This window comes from Magnusiomyces paraingens (assembly GCF_902498895.1).
Source record: "Magnusiomyces paraingens strain CBS 517.90 genome assembly, contig: contig3, whole genome shotgun sequence".
Classification (NCBI taxonomy): domain Eukaryota; kingdom Fungi; phylum Ascomycota; class Dipodascomycetes; order Dipodascales; family Dipodascaceae; genus Magnusiomyces; species Magnusiomyces paraingens.
In genome coordinates, this window is record NW_022474069.1 from 1,586,809 (window position 1) to 1,607,548 (window position 20,740).

The 20,740-nt window shown below is 33.5% G+C and overlaps 4 protein-coding genes across 4 annotated transcripts; 2 read left to right on the plus strand and 2 right to left on the minus strand.

The window, feature by feature from the left end:
* Nucleotides 1-2,939: 2,939 nt before the first annotated feature.
* SAPINGB_P003803 (uncharacterized protein) lies at nucleotides 2,940-4,891 on the plus strand (the record flags this gene model as incomplete). The annotated part of the gene is made up of 2 exons (XM_031998518.1): nucleotides 2,940-3,235; nucleotides 3,292-4,891. The coding sequence occupies 2 exons, from the start codon at nucleotides 2,940-2,942 to the stop codon at nucleotides 4,889-4,891; spliced, it is 1,896 nt and encodes a 631-aa protein (XP_031854409.1).
* Nucleotides 4,892-6,174: 1,283 nt separating this feature from the next.
* SAPINGB_P003804 (uncharacterized protein) lies at nucleotides 6,175-6,596 on the plus strand (the record flags this gene model as incomplete). Its single annotated transcript, XM_031998519.1, has 2 exons — nucleotides 6,175-6,369; nucleotides 6,444-6,596. 2 exons carry the CDS (start codon nucleotides 6,175-6,177, stop codon nucleotides 6,594-6,596), a joined length of 348 nt encoding a protein of 115 aa, XP_031854410.1.
* Nucleotides 6,597-7,202: 606 nt separating this feature from the next.
* Nucleotides 7,203-8,444, minus strand: SAPINGB_P003805 (uncharacterized protein; the record flags this gene model as incomplete). The annotated part of the gene is made up of 1 exon (XM_031998520.1): nucleotides 7,203-8,444. The coding sequence occupies one exon, from the start codon at nucleotides 8,442-8,444 to the stop codon at nucleotides 7,203-7,205; it is 1,242 nt and encodes a 413-aa protein (XP_031854411.1).
* A 10,758-nt stretch (nucleotides 8,445-19,202) lies between these two features.
* Nucleotides 19,203-20,654, minus strand: SAPINGB_P003806 (uncharacterized protein; the record flags this gene model as incomplete). The annotated part of the gene is made up of 1 exon (XM_031998521.1): nucleotides 19,203-20,654. One exon carries the CDS (start codon nucleotides 20,652-20,654, stop codon nucleotides 19,203-19,205), a length of 1,452 nt encoding a protein of 483 aa, XP_031854412.1.
* Between the last annotated feature and the right edge of the window lie 86 nt (nucleotides 20,655-20,740).

Sequence of the window (20,740 nt, forward strand, 5' to 3'; positions counted from 1 at the left end):
GTAAAGAAAATTTTAGAATTCTCTCTTTTTTTTTTAACTTTTAAACAAAATAGTTCACTAGATCTAGGTAATTTAAAGACTTTAAATCAATTCTTATACTTTTTTAAACTCCTTCAAGAAACTAGAGAAGTTGAAAACTATTTTCAAACCAGAGAAAACTTGCTAACCAAAAAAGTTAAATGTCATAGTTATTTCATGAGCTATTAATATCTTTTTGAAGCACGAAGCCATTAAAAGTAAAATTCGGCAGTACCAGATAATTTGTTTCATAGCTAATAAAAATTTCAAGTATTAATATTTTAATATTTTTTTTAAAATGAAGTGTTTTTTGTAATAGTCACATGTTAGTTGTTTTTCAACCCTATTTACAAACTTTGAAAAAATGTTTTCCAGACTTTACCCATGAGTTTATTCTCAAGAGAAATGTTAGTTTTGATTAAATACAATAAATAGAAAGCTCACATTTGTACAAAATATCAGTTTTTGTCTTTGTATGAAAATTCAAGTAAGTTAACTATATATAGTACATATATACATTTTGATTAATATTTCCAAGCCTTTCTTTTTTGGCCCGAGATAATAACTTTTATTTCTAGTGACCAAGGTAAGATAAAAAAATTGCTATCAGTTTTATTGCCTGAAAAAACATGGACAAAATATGATAATTACTAAAAGTCAACCATCTTGTAAGCATTCCTGTTAAGTTAAATAATACTAATTCTTTTTGATCTTATCTGATTTAGATTTATAAATTGTCCAACATATATATATGGAACTGCACCGAGGCTATTGCTTATTGGTTTAAAACGGTTATTAAATTAATACTTTAATATAATAAAATGATTATGTTGTGATTATGTAATATAATTAAATTTGTGAAAACCATATCTCAGGGTTTCACAAGAGAGTATGCCAGAAAGAAAATAAGAAACCTTGGTATTCTTAGCATTTGAATTGGCATTTTTTTCACTCGTCTCATTTTTTTTAATACCGAATATGCATATGCTGGGTTTATCCAGACATTTGTTTAAGTAGTTTGCGGCTTCTAAATTTGAGTGTAAAATAACGAATTTAAACGAATAACGGATGTTGAAGAACATGAAGGGAGCAGGGTATATCAGATAATATTCTGCTTTTAAAATAATTGAATATAAGTTCCTTTTTTAAAATTTGATGGTTTTAGTTAATTGGCACAAAATTACAATTTTATTTAACTTATGAGGAAAAAAGGGATTTTGATTTGGTGCAATAAGTTCAATAGATCCCAATAGCTAATCATTTTATTTGGAAAAATCACAAAATGGTAAGTTATTCCCTGAATTTTAAAAGCTAATCCTTAAAATCACCCAAAACAGATATAAACAATGGTTAATTTCTTAGTTCCATATATTAGGAAAAATGTGCAAAAGTAAAGTATTTCCTTTGATTAAAAACTATAATATGGTTCGATACTTTACTGATCATCATTTAGGATTCAAACTGTAAATAGTATATATTGCAGTTTAATTTTTTAAAAGGCATTATTTGCCTCGATAATGCGAAAATGGTTTTGAATAAACTTGTAATATTATTGTAATTGATATAGTTTCGGTGCATAAAGTGGGCTGTAGGGTTTTAAAATATTTCAGTAAACTAAGCATACCGCTTTTAAAATCAATCGGCTGTAATTTGAAATTGATATTAAAAAGGACCCTAAGAGTTTATAATAAATCATAGAAATCGTTAATAATTTCAAAAAAAAAAATACTATTGAGCATTCTCAAAGTCATCAGCTTAACCTACAAACCAACCTTAAAAAAAATTTTTCGACGATTTAAAACATGGCGCGGAAAACTAAACCTATTTGGCCTAGTAGAATAAAAGGGTCATGAATTTGGAAAACTCGAAAAGACTAAGCTTAGTTATCTGCCTCGAACAGAACTACCTAATGTAATGGGCTATTTTTTTTAATGGAGAAGCCAAGGAATGAGCCTATCAATCTTCAAAGTTTGGAGTCATTTTTGGGAAATAAAAAACAAAAAAATAAAAAGAAAAGTAATGCCGTTTCCTTTTTAAAATAACCATAAATTATATTTCCGAGGAATTAAAAAAATATTATTTAGTCTTGAAAAAATCAAAAGTTATGTCGTTCATGCAAGCCGTCCAATTTGAGCTTTGTAGAATATTAAAAAAAAATAATTCATAATACCCACTCAAAAAGATTTGAAATGCTAGCAAAAACCAACAGAAAATTTTTTTTCTCTGAGTTTAAAATAACCTATTTAATGAAAATGAAAAAAAAAAAATCTTCATAAATTTGTTGTATTTAGAGAGCAAATATAATTATTGATCAATTTGAAATGGCATTATTAAAAAAGCGTTTTATAAAACAAAATATTAAAAGGTTAATCCTTTTTTTTTTAATTATTATTTTTGTATATATTGATTGATTCATGAATTATAAACTGCCAAATAGGGTTTATAATTTAATAATTCAGTCATTAGTTTGAATTGTAAACTCGTCTATAGATTCCCAAATTCCCACTCCCGTACAAATGTTAAACCCTAGGAGTTTAACAAATACCCTTTTGAATTATACTACTGGAAAATGAATACGATATTTAGATAATCAATATGATCTGATATGATCAAAAAATCTATTTTTATAGGCTATAAAAATCCATCAGTCCCACTTTTATCCTTTTCAATTTTTCTTTTCTTTCTCCTTTTTTTTATTACTTGATTTATCTAGTTGAATAAACAAAATCAAAATTGCTACAATGAAGAAATTATCACTGTATAACTTTTCATCTTTGCTTCTTTCGATTTTTTTTTATTCGACTCTAGTCGAAGGATATAAGAAGCATTATGTATACATGTGTCAAGCTCTCATCGGCGAATATAATTTAAATTGTGGGAAAAAAACCTTCTATGCTTGCCGATGCACTAATCCAGTTTTTATGACTTCACTCATAAACTGTTTGGACAATTACAATCTTACACAAAAAGCTGTCACCACTGAAGTTAGTACCATCGTTTACAATTGCAATGAATACGGAAACATGAGTGTTACTACCGACATGGTATTTGAAATGTATGAAGAAAACAAAGACAAGATTATAACGACTGAAGAGTTTGGAACAAATCTTACTATGCCTCTCACAGCTCCGATCACTTTCTCCGCATACAACTTGACAATGGCAAAAAAAAGTATCACAATGTTTTATTGGCAACTCGCTACAGGAGAAAATTATGGGTATGCATTTACTTTAACGAGTGACTTGAAATTTTTTATACTAACAGAGTATATAGAGGTATTATGCTTGGATACTGGTGTGGTGTCTTTTTAATTGCAACTGTGATTAATTTTACAGGTAAAATGGCACCCCGAGTCATTTTAAAAATGAATAGTCCTGCTCTTATAAAATTCCGTCAATTGTTTGTGACTCCTGCAACTTTTGGATTTAAGCACTCGATTCCAATCGGATGCTTTAAAAACATAATTGCAATGGCAACTCCTACTCGTGGCATATCAATTATTGTGGGTGGATATCTTATCATGTCTCTTATTCTTGGTATGATTAAGTTTCAACCTTTTGAGCCCAACGTATGGTTTGATGATCAGCATGAACAATTGATTCGTTATATTGCTGATAGATGCGGTCTTACTGCCCTTTCGCAAATTCCTGTTATTTTCTTATTTGCTGGTCGTAACAATTTGCTTCAATATTTGACTGGTTTTTCGTTTGACACATTTAACGTATTCCATCGCTGGGTTGGTAGAGTAATGGTTTTCTTTGCGTTTATGCACTCAGTTTGTTATACATGGCTTTGCCGTGGTTATCTTTCTGAAGAATTTGCTGAAACTTACTGGAGATGGGGTGTTGTTGCCACAGTGTGTGGATGCATAATGCTAGGTCAAAGTATTTTTATTTTCCGGTCCAAGATTTACGAATTTTTCCTTGCTTTCCACATTGCTCTTGGTGTTTTCTTTGTGATTGGAATGTGGTATCATCTTGTTGTATTAGGATGGATGAACTGGGTCTATGCTACCATTGCTATCTGGGGCTTTGACCGTGCTGTTCGTCTCGCTAGATTGGTCTGGTCTGGTCTGGGAACTGCTCAAATTAAGCTTTATCCCAATGATCTTTTCAGAATGACAATTGATTACCCCAAGAGATGGAAGGCTTACCCTGGATCTTATGTTTATGTTCACGTTTTAAGCCCTTGGGGGTTCTGGGAATCCCATCCCTTTACTGTTTATCAGTCTGCGCTCCCAGAAAATGAGGGAAAGCTTATGATTGGTGCTACTGTTAAGGGGGGTATGACTAAGAGACTTTCTAAAGCTTTGACAAAAGCTGGTGGTGACAAGGCAATCAAGGTTTTGATTGATGGACCTTACGGAGCCAGTCACCATGTTGCCCGCTATGATACAGTTATTTTTATTTGTGGTGGTATTGGTGTTACTGCTGCCTTTTCTTATCTCATGGATATTATCAAGAACAAGTACCACGATCAACGTTTGATTTTTGTCTGGGTAACCCGTTACCAATCTTCGTTGGATTGCTTTGAAGAAGAGCTTAAATTCTTATCTCAGAGCGGCAAGTGCGATGTTGAAATATACCTTACCAGTCCTGATGCCAGCAGAATTTATGATAGCAGCAGTGATAATGAAAAGAAGCTGAGTGATACAGGAAGCGACCACTCAAGCTGCAATTACTCTGTGATTACTGGCCAAAGACCAGATGTGACAACACTTCTACCCAGTTATATTAGCCAGTCTAAGGGTACTACAGCAGTAATGGTTTGTGGACCACCCACTTTGAATGATTTGACCCGCCGTACAGTTACCGATAATCTAGGAGCTGGTAACGGTCGTGTGGATTATTTTGAAGAAGCATTTTCATGGTAGATTTGTATTTGATTTTTTTTTTATTTTGTTGTTATTTTTTGTTTAATTTAATTTAGATTTGAAAGAAAAGAAAAAAAGAAAAAAAGAAAAAAAATAGATTAAGAATAGTAAGCTCATTCGGGCTTGGGTATTGATCCCTTATTGGACTCGGATATGGAACACTTATTAGGCTTGGCTTGGATGAAGACCTCTACACAGCTAGGCTGAGTAGGCAAGTATTAAATTTTCAAAATTAATTAAAGGCAATTGAGATATTCTAAACAAAGTTAAAAGGATCTTGCTGGGATTCATCACTGATACTTATCAAAATCAGAACAAAAGGTTATATATCATCGAGTCAATTCCCAAAAAAAAAAAAAAAAAAAAAGATGAGGATATTTTCAACACCCGATCAAAAGATAATACTTCATAAACGAATGAGTATGACTGAATGGTACACTAGCAAGACAAGCACCAATTGCGAAACAATAAACGCCAACCTGACTCTGAATGATCATGTCTACCATTGTGGCTTATGTGGAATCTATCTTAATAGAGTATGTAAAACCAAACCATAAAATTTTTAATCAAGTGTCAGGCTTCCTCCAAGTAGTGTTAGCACTGGTGTATATCCATGTTCCCATAAAGAAGACAGTCATTTTATGGTAGATTTTCATTAACAGAGTGTAATCGAGAGTAACTTTTTAAATAAAGTATTTCTTGTTTGCCGTTTTTTTTTTTGACATTATAGATATAGCATAGAAAAAAAAATATTTGGAATTCAATCTAATTTTTGACATTTCTGAATAAATTAATGTATGATATGTCATTTTTTTTTCTTATTAGAAATAGCATGAAAATTGTTTTAAAACTTCTCAAAAACTTCTCAAAAACTTCTCAAAAAAAAAATTGGCCCGTAATTACAATTTTTATCTCAAATGTTTTTAATATCATCCATTTTTCTTCTCAATGAAAAAAGCTTCTAATTAAAAATGTGTGATATATAAAATCATTACTGATTAAAATCAAGGGTTTTATTATAAAACAATGATAAATTATAAAATAGTTTGACTAAAAAAGAAAAGATAAGTTTAAAGTATCGTGTATTTATTTATTCTTCTATATTTATACATTATTTTAATTTCTTTCTCTACTCCGCGGTTCGCGAACCATTAAATTCATTCATACCCACCACGCTTCTTCTTTTTAACCCCTCCACTACTTCCTACTCTCACCCTTTGACTACTACCACTTTCTTATTCTTGTTTTTCCATCCCGTCTTACAAAATACTCATTCCAGAACAATGTCGTTAATTAACTCAACCTCAGCTTTGCGCCAAAAACTTTTACCAGGTATACAAAAATCTATAAGTACTATTCGTGCTCAAAGACTTCACAGTGCACGCAGATTGTGCAAGCCTTCACCTACGCCGCAACAACAGCAGCCACGGATTCCCTATGAGCCTGTTGCTCCTGGAGAAAAGCCCATCAGTCCTCATGTAAGTTATACTTAATAGAATTTTTTTTTTTTTTTTTTTTTTTTTTTTTTGATTTGACTAACAAAATATAAAAGATTGCAATTTACGTTTCTTTTGGACGCCCGTTTTTGAAAATTGTGGCAGTTGCATTGACCACTTTTTTCACTCTCAAGTATACACGAATTGCATTAGTGGCCGAGCACGAGAGTAGTGAGCAAAAGACAGGCACTGAGACTGAAGTTAATTGAATAAATTGAAGTAATAAATTTGTAAATAGAATGGATATTAACAAAAAAAAAAATTTAAAATTTTAATATTTCAAAAATGGGTAAATTATCAATAAAATGGTAGTGATTAAAAGTAATCACTTTATTTAAAGTAATAATAATTAATGCTTTCTAAAAATTTAGTGACTTTTTCTTTCCCACCTGTAAAAAACTCTCCGCATTTTATGTTTTTTTTATATATTTTGTTCTGCTATAATCTGTCTCTCTCAGTCCCCCCACATTTGAAAATCTCCCCGAAGTTCACAATTGAAAAAAAAAAAAAAATTTAATTATTTTTATTTTTTTATTCTTGCTCTAAGGTTGGTCTCTTTTTTTCATATATATATATATATATATATATATATATATATAACAATCTCAATTGCGCAGCAACTTCCTTTTGATATACCCCGGACATAATATTTTTTTTTTCTTTCCTAGTGACTCATGAGGGACTTTTTTAATGGTTTCCAAAACTATGCTTACTTTAATAGAGAAAAAAATTTTTTTTTTTGAAAAACCTCATTTTTTATTATTTTTTTTATACACACAAAAACTATTTTTTTATTATTTTTCATTTTTTTGACCTTAAGCCTTGAGCTCAGAGCGGAGTCTCTTGGAAACAGCATCAATGAACTCCTCAGTGAGAACGTAAGCAGATCTGTCAGTCTTGCCAGCAGCAAGAGCCAAGTCCTTGGTCATGATGCCATCAACCTGGACAGTGTCAATGGTAGCCTTCTCAAGGGCATCAGCAAACTGGATAACCTCGGGGGTCTCGTCGAGCTTACCACGCTGGGCAATACCTCTGGTCCAAGCAAAGATGGAAGCAATGGAGTTGGTAGAGGTCTCCTTACCCTGCTGGTGCTGTCTGTAGTGACGGGTGACGGTACCGTGAGCAGCCTCAGACTCAAAGGTCTTTCCATCGGGGGAAACAAGAACAGAGGTCATGAGACCAAGGGAACCAAAGCCCTGGGCAACAATATCGGACTGGACATCACCATCGTAGTTCTTCATGGCAATAATGTAGCCACCCTTGGACTTAAGCATCTGGGCAACCATATCGTCAATCAGTCTGTGTTCGTACCAAATACCCTTCTCCTCAAACTTAGCCTTGTACTCATTCTCGTAAATCTCCTGGAAGATATCCTTGAATCGGCCATCGTACTTCTTAAGAATAGTGTTCTTGGTGGACAGGTAAAGGTTCAAGCCGCGGTCAAGAGCAAGCTTGAAAGAAGAGTGGGCAAAACCCTGGATAGAGTCGTCAGTGTTGTACATGGCGAGAGCGACACCGGGGCCCTTGTAGTCAAAGACCTTGATCTTGGTAACCTCGCTGCCATCGGCAGGAGTGTAGACGAGCTCGACAGTACCAGGGGCAGGGATGACAGTGTCCTGGGCCTTGTACTGGTCACCGTGGGCGTGTCTGCCAATAATGATGGGCTTTTCCCAACCAGGCACGATTCTGGGGATGCGAGGAATAACAATGGGCTCACGGAAGACAGTGCCACCGAGAATGTTACGGATAGTACCGTTGGGAGAGAGCCACATCTTCTTAAGCTTGAACTCCTCGACACGGGCCTCATCGGGGGTGATGGTGGCGCACTTGACACCGACTTGGTACTTGAGAATAGCGTTAGCAGCGTCAATGGTGACCTGGTCATCAGTCTGGTCACGGTACTCAATACCGAGATCGTAGTACTTGAGGTCGACATCAAGGAAGGGGGTGATGAGCTTATCCTTGATGAATTGCCAGATAATTCTGGTCATCTCATCACCGTCGAGCTCGACAATGGGGTTCTTGACCTTGATCTTTTGGAAGGAAGAGGCTGACATTTTTGGTTAGTATGAAGTTTTTGTGTGTATGTGTTGAGGATAGAGAGTGTGTGAGATGAAAATAAAAATCACTAAAGAAAAAAAAAAAAAAAAAAAAAAAAAAAGAAGAAGAAGAAGAAGAAAAAAAAAAAAAAAAAAAAAAAAAAGAAAGAAAGAAAGAAAGGAAAGGAAAAAGGGGGGGAAGAAATAAAAAAAAAAAAAGGCCAGAGAAAGAAATTAAAGCGAGGAATTATCGGGACTATGACGCCAGCGCCGATATATGACAAATCCAATTTTTAAGTAGGAAGGGAAAGTGGCAGGTAAGAATGGCAGGCAGATTTGCAGGTAAGCAAGTAAGCAGACAGGCAGGCAGGCATGTAGGCAGGCAGGTAGGTAAGCAAGTAAAGCAGGTAGGCAAGGCAGATAGACAGGCTGTGCATTGTGGTGGAGAAAGTGGTGGTAGTGGTGGTGGTGGTGGTAATAGAAACTCTCTCCAAGTACACACACACACACACATACAGAAGCTTATTAAGGTTGGGTGCTCTCATTGTGGCCACAAATAAAAAAAAATAAAAAAAATAAAAAATAATCTTTTGCAAGCTTCTCATTGGCCATCAAAAGTCTCTCCGCCGCCCAACCCTTACACCCAGCCAGCTAGACAGCCAGCAAGTTTTCCCAACAACAAATCCTTCAAGAATTAATAAGCCTTATAAACACCAGAATAACCAAACAAGAAATGTTCGGATCTTCAAGTTAAAGATTCCGGAGTGGGCTTTATCTCTTTTTTTTTTAAAAAAAAAATTCTTCTTTAAATAAATAAATCAACCACTAGTAGGGGGAAAAAAAACATTCAAATGAAAGACTTCCAATATCACTTTGCCAATCAGCAAGCGCTTAGACAAATCTCTTAATTTAATTTTTTTTTTCTCACTTTGTGTATTGAAAATCCTTCAAAGCAGATAAAAATAAAAAAAAAATCCCTTCCACCATCTCAACTAGAAAATCTCGTTTGGATCGTTTTGACATTTCATTGAGCCAGCTACCATGCCGGCTTACCCAGAAAATTAAAATAATTTATAAGGGCCAGCACACACACACACACTAAAACAATCAGCAACACCAACAACAGCTTAAAAAAAATAAATGAAAAGGCCTTTCCCAATGTCGTGATTATCACACATAAAGTTTTTTTGGGTCCTCGGGGGCTTCCGGAGTGGCCTGCTAACCATTCGTGTTGCTGTGGGAGAGAGCGGATATAATAATAATTTGTTATATAGTGGCGACGGACTCAAGAAAAAAAAAGCTGTACGGTAGAGAGTGGTGCGGTGCCATATTGATTCTATGCTTTGCCTTGCTTTGCCTTGCTTTGCCTTGCTGTGCTATGCTGTAGGCAAGTTGTACATGGTAACAACCGTTGGACAGTTACTTCTAGTTGTAGTGGCTGGTAGTGGGGACATTTAAAGGATAGTGGGGCGCCCTGCAAAATGGAAAATCAAAAAAAAAAAACCTTCAAAAGTACTGCAAGCCATTCTGGCAGAAACGCCGGCAGAGCGCAACCGCACTAATTCCCTTCTCCGGAGCGGCCCGCTTCAGGCAAAAAAAAAGGTCGTATAGCCGCTGTACATAGTGCTAAGGTGTGGCTGTAGGTATAGCTAGTTGTGTGGGGAACATCCATCGCAATGCCAACAATAACATCTGTATGTGTGCGCGGGGTCCTCGCGTCCGAGTCGGCTCAGAGGGGCCAAAACCAGAAGTTACAGGCTCCATGCAACAGTCTCCGAAGAGTGTGCGTGAGAGTAAATGCCAGAAATGCCAAAGTAGGTGCGTGCGGTTGCCCACCGTTCCGGAGAAATCACCGCTTCCGGGTGGTGGGGGAAAGTGCGCCGAAAAAAAAAAAAAAAAAAAAAAACAGAATCAAAAGTCTTGCTCCCCCCGCTTTAATCCAGATAAATGTGGAGGTCCGATCCCGAATTCATATAGAGAAAATCAATCAAAATAGTTTATTTTTTTCATCTTAATGATGAATGAAAAGAAAATAACAAACCTGAAGTCACACATTGACATTGATTGACATTGACAATAAAATTTGGGGAAAAGATAGTATCAAGAAAAGTTATCAACTCATCATCAATTGACATCACCAGACAAGTTGGAAATAAGCATAAGAGAAACGGCAAAAGCGGCTTGGATTTGAATGGCTCCAGAATTGAATAGAAAATGTCAATTCAATGAGGGGTGGATTGAGCGCATAGTAAAATGGAACAATGAAGATTAAACCTTGTTTGGAGTTCGGGCAGAAGGGCATTTATTTTTGAGTGCCAGACTCAAAATAGTAAATGAAAAAAAAAAAAGGACTGAGGCCGTCCGTGATGAAAAATAGAGAAAAGTGGAACCGAGTAACTGAAAAAAAATCGCAGCGATATCGGAGCACTGAGTAAATAAAAAAAAGGCAAAAAAAAGGTTCTTTAATATCAAACAAAAGAACATGGCAGATAAAAAAAAACCTTCTTTCTTCTTTTCTTCAATTCTTGTTTCTTCTTAGCGAAGCAATCCCAAATGAAAAGTGAACCAGAAATTATGGGGTAAAAGATATGACAAAATTGAAATGTTTGGAGGAGGGGGTATTCCAAGTAAATAAAAAGTATTACACATAAAAGTAATACAATTGTAACAAAAAAATATCACACACACACACACAAGCCGAGGCTCAAAGAAATAAAGAAAAATATTAATAACTGTCACTACTTACCAAATCTAACCTGCGAAGCAGTCTTGTAAGTGCTGACGCGGGGGATGGCCAATTGAGTGGCCATAGCAGAAAGACGGCGGAAAGTCATATTGTCCTGTAGTTCTGTTTGAGAGTTAGAAGACATTGTAAAGAAAAAAATTGTTGCTAATATTAAGAGGTATCAAGAAATTTTATTAGAATTAAATGGTTGAATGAATGAATGAATGAATGAATGAATGAATGAATGAATGAATGAATGAATGAATGAATGAATGAATGAATGAATGAATGAATGAATGAAAAAAAGGAAAAAGAAGAAACAAAAGGCGAACATTTAAGCTTTTAAAGAATTTCTGATGAGCCCATCTAATGTATTGTGCCGAGATAGCAAATAAATCAATAAATTAAAGACCCGAGAAGCATAATAATGTGGAGGAAATTCCAAATAGGTGGGGGAGAATTCTCAAAAGCAATTAAATTAAATATAATATAAAAGCCCTTCAGACTTCAATCTCGGCAACTTTCTTAAAGCTGCCACCAGCATGTCAACCTATAATTCTCCCCCACACATTCGCATATATATATATCCTTGAGTGTCGATGCATGATCGTGAATGCTTATAAATAGTCGTATGTCTTCTTTTTGTGGAAATTTAGGGGAAAAAATAATTCTTGTTTGATGGTGAAAAAAATTTGCGTTATCCAAAAATAAAGTGTATATTTATTTACACATTAATACCACACACACTCTCTCTCTGTTTGTTGATGATGATGGCCTGAGCAGTGGAAAATCTTTGTCTTATAATTATATGCCGCTTTGCATCACCACTGATTGATATCACGCATTTGATTTGTTGCTGCATTGTAATGAATACAAGGATGAATAGTAGGGTTAAAAGATATAAGGATGGAAAGAATAGAAAGAAAGAAAAAAGTCGCCACAATAACTCAATTTATGAGGGTATCTAGTGTATATCATAGTAAAGAATGAGAGAAAAAGAGATCTGCAAATCAAACTAAGGAATTGTCGAGTACATAAACAACCAAACAAAAAGAAAAAAAGAGAAAGAGAAATGCTAACGTTTAACTTTTACTGTGGTTGATGGATGTGCAAAATATGAAGAAGCGGTTATTCATGAATTTTTTTTTTGTTCCACTTGAAGATATATCGTGGGTTCGGAGAGATGGACGGAGGTTGATTGATTTTTTAACAAGAGGATTTTTTTTTTTTTTCAAATAAAAGAAGAAAAACAAAATAATAATATAAAGCAACGAAAAAGGGAAAAAATGACGAAAACTTACCAGAAGATCCTTAGTAAAAAAAAACAGAGAACAATAAGAACTGTGATGAAGAAAGAAAAGAAAGAAAAAAAAAAAAAAAAAAAGGAAGAAGAAAGAAAAAGGAGAGGAAATAAAATTATTAAAATATTAAAAAAAAAAATTTAAAAAAAAAAAAAGGCCCCTCCGAAAAGTTCACACACGCACAGGATTCTCGCCAGGCTCTAAACGAATGACTCTAATAATATTTTGTGTGTGCGGGTGCACTATGCCATAATACTCACTATTCTTTTTACTAGGGCACAGCCCATCTAATGGCTCGGTGTGCCCGGCGATTCTCAATTCTTCTTGACTTGTACTGTTGCTGCTGCTGCTACTGCTGCTATTGCTGCTGCTGCTGCGTTTGAACATTTGTTTGTGTTTGTGCGCTTAAATATTTTTTTTTTTCCTCTTTTTTTTTCTTGTCATCTGGTTACCGCTAGGATAGTCATAATATAGTTGTTAATATAGTACCTAATTATAAGTATAATACCTGCTTCCGTTAACCAGCAGACATTATTACTCTTCCAAACCGTTTTTTTGGCATTGTTTTCTTCACACAAAACAACAGAAAACTTCTCCCTTCAATTGAAAAATTGTGAGAAAATAAAAATGAGGAAAAGAAGGAGAAAAAAAAAGGAAAAAAGTTTTTTTATAAATCGTGTCCTTTTAATTCTCGTCATCATTCTAGCTTTACGAGAGGCGGTGTGGACCTTTTGATTTTTTTTTTTTCTTCTTTATTAATTGTATATATTGTCGATATATTTATACTAGGCGTGTCTTCCCAATATTACCTAATCTTTGCATGATTAGGTCATCTTCTCCGCTTTGAAAAAATAAAAAAAAATTTTCTTGCCCTTCAAATTTAAATTTTTAAAAATAAAAACAAAAACAAAAAACAAAAAACAAAAAACAAAAAACAAAAAACAAAAAACAAAAAACAAAAAAAATTCAAAACCTCCATTTAACCTGCAAATGGTGATATCTTCATCAGAGTTTGAAAATATCAATTGAGTGACTCTTTATTTTAATTTCTTAAAAAAAAAAATTACAATTCTTTCTGCACGTTTTTTTTTTCATTATTCAATGCCGACCGTTCCATAACGATTGTCTTCCCACCCCTCTCGTTCGTAGAATTATATAGTAGTAAACTCCCTTCTTTCTCGGTTTTATTCATCAACTTCTCCGACATGATTCCACGATTTCTTTTTTTTTGTTTTTTTTAAAACTTAAATAGCAAAAAAAAAAAAAAAAAAAAATTGAAAACCATAAGGAGGGGCTGTGACTATTTACAATTACCATCTTCTACCTGAAATCCCGGGTCTCTTCCCCCCCCTCTTTTAACAATCCATAAGTTTACTTGGGTGGATTAAAAAAAAAAGTTTCAACTCCTTCTCTCCTCCATAATACTATGAACAAATCAAGGTCACCCACGGATCTGAAAAATCAAAATTAAAAATATAATTTCTTATTTAGGCAAAAAACGTGGCTCAACTTATTCTTCTTCGTCTTCTTTTTTTCGTTTTCCCCACACCGTCATTTGTCATCAAAGAGTCTAATAGCATTTGGTCGGTTCCTTCTGTGTTCCCAAAAAAGAATTTTTTTTCATTTCCACAGAAATAATTCTCGAGAGTATAATTATACTATAATTATAATTAAAGCATACAATGTGCATATATATTTATATAAAAATAAACCTCCAAAAAAAAATAAATAAAAAAAAAATAAAAACATAATAAAGATATTGTAACTCAACAAATAAATAACTTGAAAGATTCTTTCAAAACAACAAAACAACTACCATGAGTGATTGAGAATCTTGTTTCACCATTCTTTTCCTGTATGACTCAAAAAAAAAACCACCCTCTCATTCTCTCGTATTCATTTCGTCTGGCATGAATTCGGCAATCTACTCCCACACACACATATCGCTTTCTGGGCAAGCGGATCTCTTACACATATGGTAAACTGTTTATTTATTATTTATTATTTAATTTTCCTTTATTTTTATTTCTTTGCATTACAACATTTATCTTGGGTTTCATACACATAAGAATCTCTGCCCATGAAGACAAAATAAAAATCCTCGGTAAACTTGTTCGGCACTTTGTACTCCGTTAATGAGGTTCATGAGGTTCATGAACCAAAAAACCCAAAAACAGTCAATATCCATCATTACGGCTATCATAATCACCATCCTTATTAAACAGTCTTCTTCAAATTTACTTTTATTATCACCAAGTCTGTTATATTCAAATTCAAATACCCCTTACACTTGATCCACACTCAACCGCTCCGAATTTAAGCCGCTCCATGCGCGAACTTTCTAAATGATGACCATTTCTCATTGTTTGTCTTAAAAAACACTGTCAGTGCAACAATTTAGCCTTGCAACATGGAAGTACCTCGGAGGTCTTTTTGTTTTCATTACAAAAGGAAAAGGGGGAATATTAAGATCAGTTTCAGTTCTTAAATAAAATATGATCTGATAAATTTAATGAATTTCAGAACTAAGCTCTTTTAAAAAAAAAAAAAAAAAAAAAAAAAAAACTTGTAGCTCTGAGAAATCATGATGACCCGCGGGCCGAAGACCAAACGGACAATCTTCGGAAATTTTTCATAATTGGGTCTGAAATAGTCAAAATAAACAAAAAAAAAAGTTAAAGTTAATCTCGAGTAGTACTCCTTTTTGTAAACTATTTTTTAAAATTATTTTAAACCCTTATTACTATAATCACAGGCACCGTTAAAACTCGAAATCAAATACCTACAAGAAACATTAATGAATATTCAAATTAAAGTACCATTCTCAAGTATCAAGTATTAAGTCACATGACTAAATTACTCATGACAGGTATAATACACAAAAGTCGCATTCAAGCCGCACTCTGTACGGCTACACCCCCCTATTTAAACCAAGATGAATAAACGGAAGCCTAGAATGAAGGGATTCCTGACAAGTTATTCTTTTCATTTCTATTTTTTATGTTTCTCTTATATTTCTGTTCTTTTTAAAATATAATTGTTAGATATCTTTTTTTAAACAATTTAAGTTGTCAGTATTAACTACTATAAAAGCAATTATTGAAATCATCTCATAATGCCCAAGTTTTAAATCCCCTGGTACAGCAAGCCAACACACCTAGTCTTCGGTCAAAAACAATTAAGAAAAAAATAGTCAAACCATAGACAGGTACGTAAAATATTTTGGCGACAATCAACTTCTAAAACCTATGATATATATATTATAGTAATTAACCAAAGTTTAATTTGAGAAAAAGAATGAAAAAGTAGTAAAGTAATTTTCACAGCTGCACAAACCAAAATATTATATAATATCTCCTTTTAAATCCTACCGCTATCGTGGTAACTAATGAGTATTATTCCTTAATTCTTCTTATTCTAACTATCTTTTAGCACCAAAAAATGCTGAGTTTCTTGACATCCACTGTTTGAAGGTTTCGGATAGCTATGACGACGATAATTATGATAGTGATGATTGTGGTGACCGTGACTACTAAGGATCAGAATATGCAAACGAAAATAGCAAGATTTTTAGAATGAAAATCTTGAACAAGTACCTAAAAATTAGAATCATGACCCTTTAGTTTTACCAGCTGGAATAAATACCTAAAAAAACTACTTTGAAAAAAATGAAATACATCCCGTCAAATCTTGACCAAGATACCCTCTCGGAGTATGCACATTTTAGAGCTGTCATAATGTATATTTAGTTTGAAAAGTTGGTAAACTGTAAACAATTGGTTTCTTTAACAGCTAAAGAGGCTATCAAAATATTTTTTAAAAAAATTAAACAAGTATAAAATTTTATAATCTATTCATTTTTCGTTTGCAAAACTCTGATGGTATATTATACAATCGGTCATTATAACGGCTGGCCTTACTTTTGTTTTTAGAAACTTCTCTTCAATCACCTAGATGGCGGCAATCATTTTCCAAGCCCTTGCTACTATTGTTCTTTAGGTCTCTCAGAAGCCACCCTGTGTGTGTATAATCAAAAAAATTATTGGGGTTTTTGGGTTTCTTTCAATAGAACATCCAAGTGATACCAGTTATTATTGTGACACAGAAACACTTCAAAAATTCCATGCCCAATATAATTACTATGCAAACGTCAAGCTTTTAAATTCGGATGAGTTTATGGAGAAAAAAATTGAAAAAGAATGTGGAATGGAAAAGGTCTTAGCATTTTTGGGGGATAATAAATTACCCACTATAATATTTTGGTACAGTTTAGAAAGCACACTTTTTAATTACTTTTAAAACCTTTAAAAACTAAAAGGTTTCCCAGTCATTATTATAATTAACTAATATACATGAAATTGCTCTAAAGATAAAAATGCGAAATTTTTCTTTCGTGAATCGCTCCATTTCAATGTTACAAGGGTCCCAATTAGTAGGGATCAATACGGGGATATCGCTCATGGTCCGTCGTCAGTTTTTGTCAAACTTCATGGGCGACCCACCAGTTACGATGCCGTTGCAACAAAGGTATATGAGAAATATGGGGATTGCCAGTTCTGACTCAAAATCAGGCTCAGTCAGAGTCGGGGTGAGTGCTCAATTTTAACAATATCAATATGAGAAACATTAATGACCTTGAATGAGTTATAAAAAGGTAGAAACACTTTTGTGGTTTAGCATTTGTAAAATAAAATAATTGAACCAAAAGAATTGCTTAGAAGAATTTTGTAGGATTTTTTTAGCCAATTTAGTCAAATCTAGAGAGAGTTAAAACGACATAAAATAGGATAACCATTTTGTTATCGTAAAATTAATTACTGAAAATACTAAGGAAGTTGATTTCCCAAACAACCCTTTTTGTATATGAAGGAGGGGAAATGGGAAAGTAAGCTCTTTCACTTTTTTAGAAAGAATAATACTTAAAATACCCAATTAGGCTGCTGAGTTAAACTTGCATAAACCTCCTTAGTAAGCTTGATATTAACTTCTAAACTCTAGCTTGTAATTAATTATATGCTTATGAGCATACAATTTTTCCGGTAAATTTTTCCATATCCTTTTTCTTACAATTATATATATATATATATATATTAATGCTTTTATTAAAATATTCTTACAATATATTGAATTCAACTTGAAAATGAATGTATTCAGGAGATATTTATTTTTTTCTAAAGTGAATTTAAAAAAATTATCAGTTTATCAATTTACCAAGATCTACCAATAAAGAAAGAGTTAAATTTGGAAGAATTTCGCTCATTTTTTTTTTTTTTGACTAAGTAATTTGATGTCAATTAGGCAGTTCAAATACATGGTTTCAATAAGCGAATTTAAACACCTCTGAAAATGGTTAAACTTAAATTCTAAAAATGTATAGAAACGATTTCTATTTCATCATTCATGCCTAGAATTATTCTGTAAGCATCATTGACGATACTATTAACAAATATCTTTCCTAATAGTTTAAAAAGGGCAGCATTTTTCAACTAAAATGTTAAAAAAAAAGATAGTGACTGCTATATAGTTTAAAGGCTATCATTAATACGATTATTTTGATAAAAATAGAACCGAAACATTGGAACCGAAACGATATTCATTTGACACCACGAACCTAAATAAATAACTACCAAAAAAAAAGTGGACTTTTAAATTTACTAAACCAAATGTATCAGCCAAATTTTTCTACTAAAATAGTTTTTCTATGAACTAAATATAGTTTTATACTTTTATACTTTTACAAAATCAAAAGCTTCAATATTAAAAGATTTATACAATACGAAAAACTTTGAGCGACAAAAAAAACTCACAAAATGTCATAAGTGCTACAAATCAATAAATGATGAAAAAAAAGATTTATTTTTTTTAATACAGGGCTGTAAGTTTTTTCTAAATAAAGACGTCTTGTTATATAAAAAGCACAAGTTAATTTTAAATAAAGGAACTGATACCAATGAAAACAAAAAGTATATTCCTAAAAAAGATAATTTTGATTTAATTTCGTATGTTAGGCAAATTTTGTAAATGCCAAATATTGTCATCAATTTCCAAAATACCTAAACTCTGTTTGCGATTCTTTAACTTATTGAACAAATCATTGTAACATGGTAACCATAAAACCAAAGATTCTTGTGCAAATTAAATATATATATATATATTGACATTTTTTCTTGTCATAAATCATACTCATTTAAATCCTGAAATTTTGTTGTTTTCAGTAGAAACAATTTTTTTAAAAATCTGTAAAATTGCAGGTACTAGATTTTGAGCAACAGGCAGAAATGGTGTAAGCTTTAAGCTTGATAACAAACAGGTTCTTGATTCATAAATATGTCTTCTTTAATATGGGCTATTTTTAAGATCCAAGTTTGTCTTTAGAAACAAATCATATGCATATCAATTTTCTAAGGCTTTATCAATTGTATTTTCTTTAAACAGGTTCTTGATTCCAACTTTTGTCTTTCTCAATGATTAGACTATCAATATTAGCTCAACTGAAAAAAAAATAATGACCGCATTTAGGAGCAATAAAATACAGTTGAAATGTATAGGTCAGCCAGGTAAAAGTGAATCATATTAACAACGAAACAAAGAATCGAGGATTTTAACCAGGAAATTTTGTTGCCAAGGAAAGCTATGATTATTCCGATGAACTTTATTTAATAAAATGCTGGAAAACAGTAAAAAAAATAGATAAACAAAGTACCGTATTTCAAAAGTCGATAAGCCTAAATGGTAACCTCTTTCCATAATTCAATTGCAATCACTATGCCTCAGAGAGGTTTCTGTATTGAAAGAGTACCCATTTTTTTGTCCTACGTATTGCGCAAGCTCTTGAGCATGCTGCTGCGGGTTTGAGTAGTTTGCATAAGTCAGCTCAACGCCAAGTACCATATACCTCGGCTCATTTTGACTCTCCTGAGAGGTAGTTTGAGGAGTTGGTTTCTCGGGTAAAGAGTGTGGCAAAGGTGCTGGTTTCCAAGTGTACTCCATGTTTTCCCCTTTTTTTGCATTTTCGTAATCGCTATTTATTTCAGTAAGCCTCATCACGCATTCAGGGAAATCGATTCTTTGAAAAGGCCATAAACCAGTTTGATACCAACCAAAGTCTACAATTTCCTTTGAAAATGCTTGAGGGCGAACATCACAGTATCGGTCAATAAAATCTGCTCTTTGTTTCAAAGATTCGCTAAATAGTGGAGGGTTAATTTCAATATTTTGGGCCAACAATTTTTTCAAGTGTGGGAAACCTGCCACGTCAAGAGGTTGTAAAAAATGAGAAGATTGAGGAGGTAAAAACAAAACAAATGTATTATTATCAAAGCAAAGTTTAAGAAACTCTGGGTTTCGGTGTGCTGGATGGCCGTCTAAGAATAATAAGCGAGGCTCTGAAGGATTGAGTGGCACAGTGTTTGGGAAAAATATTGTTTTAGCCCATTCTGTGAAGGAAGTTCGTTCGACCCAGCCCTTCTTAGTGAAGCCACCACCCCAGGTTTCTGTTTGCTTTTTGGAATCGAAGACGCTGTCTATCCAAGATTCTGGAGTATTTTCATCTGCAAAAATAAAAAAGGGAGGTATGGTAGTACCGTCTGCACGGACACACTCAATTACGGTGATCCACTTGCGACCACTATATACTTTCAAATAGCTTTTAGTTTCTTGAGGGATAAAAACATGTAAATTTTGAAAATTGGACTCATCAAAGCTAGTTTCATCAACATTGTAAATGTTTTCAGGTTTGATATTTTGAATTTTCCGAGAAAGATACATGTTCTGAAACTTTCTGACCGCAGCCGGGTCCGCTGAGTCTCTGAGTGTAGGTTCAAAGTCTTTTGCTTTAGTGATTTTCAGGTCAGGGTACCGTCTCAAAAAGGATTCTGTCCAGTGGTTCCCCAAAGTAGCATTGGGGGAGTTTTGATGCAGAGCGTTGAAAGCCAATTGTCGGAGAATCGAGTTAATGAGGGGCTGACCGATACGTGCCCTAGCACGTATTCTTTGGGCTAATTCATTTTCTTGTTTCGGGTCAAGCTTTTGAAACCGTGCATGGGATTTTTTGGAAGTTGACGCCCCGTGATGCCTTCGAGTTAAAGTCGATGGGCATAATCCAAAAGTTTGTGCAGATTTTCTGATTGACAGGGTTCCCATGTTTGCAAGCTTCAAGGCCTCAGCAATGAGAAGTTCTCTGTTTTCATTTTTTGGTGGCATCTTACGAAAAGCAGAATAAATATGATAGCGATAGGTAATTTTCTAAGGGCAGTAAAATAGAATTGGATAAAATGGGCTTCATGTTT